The 6024-nt window shown below is 44.5% G+C and overlaps 1 protein-coding gene across 1 annotated transcript in view; it reads right to left on the reverse strand.

Annotated features, from left to right (window-relative positions):
- The window catches only part of EXOC4 (exocyst complex component 4), a 415407-nt gene extending 411550 nt beyond the window's left edge, over window positions 1-3857 (reverse strand). The window contains exon 1 of the mRNA XM_065640979.1: window positions 3772-3857. Coding sequence (XP_065497051.1) covers window positions 3772-3857 — 86 coding nt within the window. The remainder of the gene's footprint in view (window positions 1-3771) is intronic.
- Window positions 3858-6024: the final 2167 nt, after the last annotated feature.

Raw genomic sequence — 6024 nt, forward strand, 5'->3', positions numbered from 1 at the left:
TCAACCCAGCCAACCTTAGCAGGGTTATCATCATCCAGCAGATCCTCATTAAGGTCAAACACCAGGATTTTACTTTCAGTTTTCTCCTCTACCAAGCAACACGTCTCCTTCTCCTCAGGAAATAACTTCTTCCAAATTAGCCCATACTTGAGGTTGCCTTTATTCTCTATTCTTGGCAACAGCCAGAAAACCAAGGTGAATTCAGTCAGTACATGAATCCTCCTGCAGGAAACAAGTCCCAGAGAACAAATGTGTTTCCCAACACAACAGGAAAAACCGACACTTCACAGGGACAGTAAAGAAATCAAGACTGGGAGGATCTTTCCTGTCAGGTCTCCCTTCATCTCAGAGTTTCCTACATTCAGACGTGCTGAAAATCAACACCCTAGAGATGCAGACAAATGACAAACCAAAAATTTCTAAATTATAGAGACTATGATGAACAACATGGATGAAACCTAAATATTTATGGTTAACTTTCCTGAATCAGCAGCAACCAGATTTTAGACCAGAGCCCCAGTTCACATAAAATACCATTTCTCAGTTGATTTCAGTGCTGCTATAATACAGTAAACTTGGTAGGATATCGCCCCAAATACTCTCCCTGAGAGACACTTAGTCCTGGTAATTCCAGTGAAATAAGTACAAGAATCCCTAAAACTATATCAGAGCAAAGTAAATTATTCAGTCTCTTGCAACAGAGAGCTACTGAGATTGAGTAAATATCAAAAACTATCCCTTCATTAATAAAATAGTTTATATTTAGAAGAGGCCTTTCAGCCTCACATTGCAAAACATTTTATCAACAACCACACAAAATAGATTTCGCTGACCTAAACCATGTTTCTTTTTGAAAGACACAACCACCTTTGCTATAACCAAGTAAAATATAACAATACTTGAAGCAGCTCCTCTGGTTTTATTTAAAGAAGAAAAATGTAGTTGAAATTTTGCTACTTTTCATATTCTGTCTCTTTTTATGGGCCTTTCATACAACAAGAGAGAAATAAAGAGCCATCTAAATAAACAGAGAAATGCAAGTGTAAAACCCCAAGGACTGGCAGAAGACTCTGTACATAATTGGTTTGGAAATAAAGCTATGAAGAAAAGAAAGCTTAGCTACATTTCAAACCAATAGCCTACTGTTAACATCTGTAATATATTTCTGAACTGAGTAAACTTATGGGAAACATACATTTAATCCACCGAGGTCTAAATTTGTTTGCAACATTACTTTAGGGGCATAAAAAACGGTGAAAAATTTCACCTGTTGCTTTGCAAGTTCATCCTGTCTTGAGCTCCTATACAAAAACAACATAAAGAAGAAAGTAACTTACATTCCTTTCCACGCCATTTGCTTTTCATACTTGGTTAACCCTAAGAAACATGAATATGATTAACACGATGCTTTTTCCTTCCTTGGCAATCAATTCTACTTGCAGGTTTTCCATGGTCTGGCTCAACATGACACTTTAAGCTCTGCAAAAAATCTCCACATCCAAACCAAGCTGTAATTAAATTCTGCAGGTTTAGTTACTAGGCTGTTCTGTTCAATAACTTTAATTTCATGAAGTCGATAACCTCGATGTTGTGTGTAAACACTGGACCTAAACTAGCCAAGGTATCACTGCCTGTAAGCCAAAGGTTATTAAACACACATGATTTCTTATCTGGAGAACAAGTAACATTCACTCACTCTCCTTTTACATTACAAATGAAATAAGTCCAGATTTATTAAAATAAAGATACAAAAAGAGAACCTTAAAATACTCTTGAAAATTACAGGAAACAAACGAAATAAGATTACTACAGGAAATGCTGGAGCAATCAATGCATACATATTATTAATTCTTCCACTGTCTACAAATTGCTGTATATTCTGTAAATTAAGGTTGTCCAGCTACAGTTTACCACATTTCCCTCTCCAACTTAAACTTGAGGCTGTTAAAGAAACATTAAGCACAACACTTCAAATCCACACTACTTCTCTTTAAGTCAAATATGAAGTCTAAGGGCCCAGTAAAAACTCAAGATCCACATGAGAGGCCTGACATTTTTTAGGTTTTCACAAGTATTCACATATTTGTTATGCAAACACTCCATGCAAACTCATGAACAATTGCACCCGTAAGCATGTGTAGGCCTAGATATAAAATATGCAGTAACACCACCAATATTAATAGCCACATATTTGGGTATTAGCTTCCCATCCCTTTCTCTTTCAAGATTTTGAATATACAAAATAAAGTCACCAAAGCACACTACACACCAACTGCTTTTCTCAGGGTCACCACCTACCTCAAGTTTTGCAAGATCTGAAAGATCAGTTTTCAGAGTAAGGAGAAATAACCCTATTTTTTTCTAAGCATTATCATTCACAGAGGGTTTTAAAATCATAACATGTCCTAGATGCAGAACCATTGCTAAAATAACTTCTCCGAAGTAGTAGAGTGGTTATAGTTTCTAGCAAATGCACTGAAGTAGGAACCAAAGTTGGTAAGTTCATTATCACTTACAAAATCGTATTGTTATGACTGTTTGCTGCCCAAACCACTTTAGAGAGTTCACATAAAGTCAACATTTAAAAGCTTCAGAGCTGGAAATCAGCTGCCAACCCACTGGTTAGAAGCAGCTCAGAAGATACATATGAGCAGTTGCAAAAGGCACAGAGGGAAACCAGTGCAATAAATTCAGGCCCTTGCTCAGGGCCAAGTATTTCACAGAACAGCCTTCAGCAGAGAAGCTGAGAGCGCAGGAATAAGGGCAGACAAAAATCAATAGTCTAAATATGACACAACTGCTTCTTTTTCATCCCGCACAAGTGTTAGACTCGAAAGCAGCGCTTTGCCACTATCACATATCAAAACACTTTGGGGTCTGCACACATGATTTCCTAGTCCCACAGCTTTCCCAAACAGTCATATTTTTACTCACTGCTGCTGTGTGTTTGTGGACGGGGGTCAACTACAGACTCTATAGAAATAAAATGGTGTCTGGACCCTTCCTGTAGGACACAAACTGCAGGGCTGACTCCTCTGACCCAGGATACTGTGAAGTCACAGAACCACAGAATGGTCAGGGTTGGAAGAGACCTCTGGAGATCACCCAGTCCAACCCACCTGCTAACGCAGGGTCACCAGAGCAGATCACACAGGAATGTGTCCAGGCGGGTTTGAATGTCTCCAGAGAAGGAGACTCCACAGCCTCTCTGGGCAGCCTGGTCCAGGCTCTGGCATCTCAAAGGAAAGAAGTTTCTCCTCATATTCTGATGGACCCTCCTGTGCTTCAGTCTGTGCCCGCTGCCCCTCATCCTGGTGTTGGGCACCACTGAACAGAGTCTGGTCCATCCTCTGACACCCACCCTGGAGATATTTATAACCATTGATGAGATCCCCTCTCAGCTTCTCTTCTCCAGCTGAACAGCCCCAGCTCTCTCAGTCTCTCCTCATCAGAAAGATGCTCCAGACCCCTCAGCATCTTTATAGCTGCCGCTGGTCTCTCTCCAGTAATTCCTTGTCCTTCTTAAACTGGGGAGCCCAGAACTGGACACCGAACTCCAGCCGTGAGAACAGAAATCAGTGAGCTGGGCAGGAGGACAGCAGGACACCCCTCAGGACGCCCCTCAGGACAAGGCCTCCCCAACACTGAGGCCTCCAGGCCCTGGAAGCCCAGGCCGGGTTAGGGCCCCTCAGCACTACCGGGCCCGCACACACCCCTGGGTCACCCCCAGGAGCGGGGGAACAGGAGGCTGCGGAGCGGGGCCGCCCCTACCTGATCACAGAGATGAGCAGCCCCGACGGGTCCTTGCTCTTGCTCATGCTGCTCCGGTATCGCCCCGCCGCCTCGCCCGCCGCCATCTTGCACCCCCTCCAACACAGACAACCAACCGCGTTGCCGCGGCGCAGCCAATAAGAAGAGAGGAGGCGGGCGTATGCGCGTCTGTGAGCCAATAAAAGGCGAGAAGGGCGGGGCGTGAGGTATCGAGCTGCGTCGCGGCGGCGCCGCGAAGCCCTCTGGGAGTTGTAGTTTTTGTGGCCCATGAAGGTGCCAGGAACGCGCCGTCGAGGGTACAATCCCTGCTTTGAAAGTCGCTTAAAATCTATTAACACATTAAGAAATTACTCACCAAACAAGACTGTGCAAAGAGAGCCGTGCCCAAAAGTCATTATTTGCTCCGGAAACTGCAGGCAATGGCGGGGAGTGTGAGGAGACAAAGCCAATCATAGGGCCTGACGTGTTCCTGGGCCTTCACTGGGCTAAACAACAAAGGATTTAAAGGTTTATAGGGCGTAAAATGAACAAAATGCACTAGCTACTGAGAATAACGTGCCCTACAAAATAGTTATTTCTAAATATTAACTGTGTGCCGCAGCCTCGAGTGGGTTCTGGTTTTAAGTACATCTATAGGGGTTGCTGAAGTGTCACTTAATTTAATGTCTTCCAGTCGTGGTGTTTTTTTAAAAATAGCCTTCCCTGGGTTTCCCTGGGAAGGCAGCGAGGTGAGTCAAGCTGAAACAGCCCAGGTGATTTTTGAAGTCGGGTCTGAAAGTGAAACCCGAGCTGGTCGGCGTTTTGCATTAGAATTGTGGGTTTTGCACAGCCAGAGGTGGCAAAGCTGAGTCAGTTCACAAAGTGGCTGGAAGTGGCAGATCTTCAACGCCCAGTGCTTGCTGCAGGCCAATGTACTTGCCCACAGTACTTGCTTTACCATTGATGGGCTCCATCTCTTGCCACAGAATCGTCACCTTTAGAAAAGGAAAGGAGTTGGCCAGGAGTCACCAATGTGCCCTTGTGGCCAAGAGGCCAATGGTCCCTGGGGTGCGTTAGGAAAAGTGTGACCAGCAGGTGAGGGAGGTTGTTCCTCCCCCTCTGCTCTGCCCTGGTGGGGCCGCATCTGGAGTTCGGTGTCCAGGTCTGGGCTCCCCAGTTTAAGAAGGACAAGGAATTACTGGAGGGAGTCCAGTGGAGGGACACAAAGATGATGAGGGGTCTGGAGCATCTTTCTGATGAAGAGACACAGAGAGCTGGGGCTGTTCAGCTGGAGAAGAGAAGCTGCGGGGGGATCTCATCAATGGTTATAAATATCTCCAGGGTGGGTGTCAGAGGATGGACCAGACTCTGTTCAGTGGTGCCCAACGACAGGATGAGGGGCAACGGGCACAGACTGAAGCACAGGAGGGTCCATCTGAATATGAGGAGAAACTTCTTTCCTTTGAGGTGCCAGAGCCTGGACCAGGCTGCCCAGAGAGTTTGTGGAGTCTCCTTCTCTGGAGACATTGAAAACCGCCTGGACACATTCCTGTGTGATCTGCTCTGGTGACCCTGCGTTAGCAGGTGGGTTGGACTGGATGATCTCCAGAGGTCCCTTCCAACCCCAACCATCCTGTGATTCTGTATACGCCGCTGTGTTCAGGGTTCAAAAACCAAAGGTTGCTTTTCATCGCCTTGCTGGGCAATGTCAAATAAATCATCTCCCAGCTGTGGCCTCGCTTTCCCCATTTGCAGATGAGGGATAATGACACCTCTGGGGTCAAATCCTTTGACAGCTTGTGTTAGAAGCACCATGCCAGACCCAGGTTTGTTATCGCAGAGGCAGGAATTCTTTAGCAAGTGCGCTACGGTCAGGTAGTAATAGCTGCTGGTTGTTCTTTAAATCGTATTCACTCTGTTGTGTCAAAGACACTACTCCTGGCTGCTATTCTGGAGTTGTTTCTTCAACCCAAAGCTTCACATTAACAATTTTAATTGCATGAAAATCGCTGAAATGTATAGGTAAGTCAACAGTATCCATTTATATGAGCTGTATTTGAAATATAAAGTAATTGGAAGCACGATATTCCTAGGGCTTATTTACAAGGGGAAGATTTCCACAGCAGCTATTGTGGAAGAATATTTATTATAATCAACGGCTGTATCTATTATCATTAGCAGAATGGCAGAACAGGAGCACAGGCACTTCAATTCGGAAATAAAAGATACTTTATTCCTGAATAACCAATGTGTTTTCAGCACAGAATAATTACT

The sequence above is a fragment of the Caloenas nicobarica genome, chromosome 1, assembly GCF_036013445.1.
Source record: "Caloenas nicobarica isolate bCalNic1 chromosome 1, bCalNic1.hap1, whole genome shotgun sequence".
Taxonomy (NCBI): Eukaryota; Metazoa; Chordata; class Aves; order Columbiformes; family Columbidae; genus Caloenas; species Caloenas nicobarica.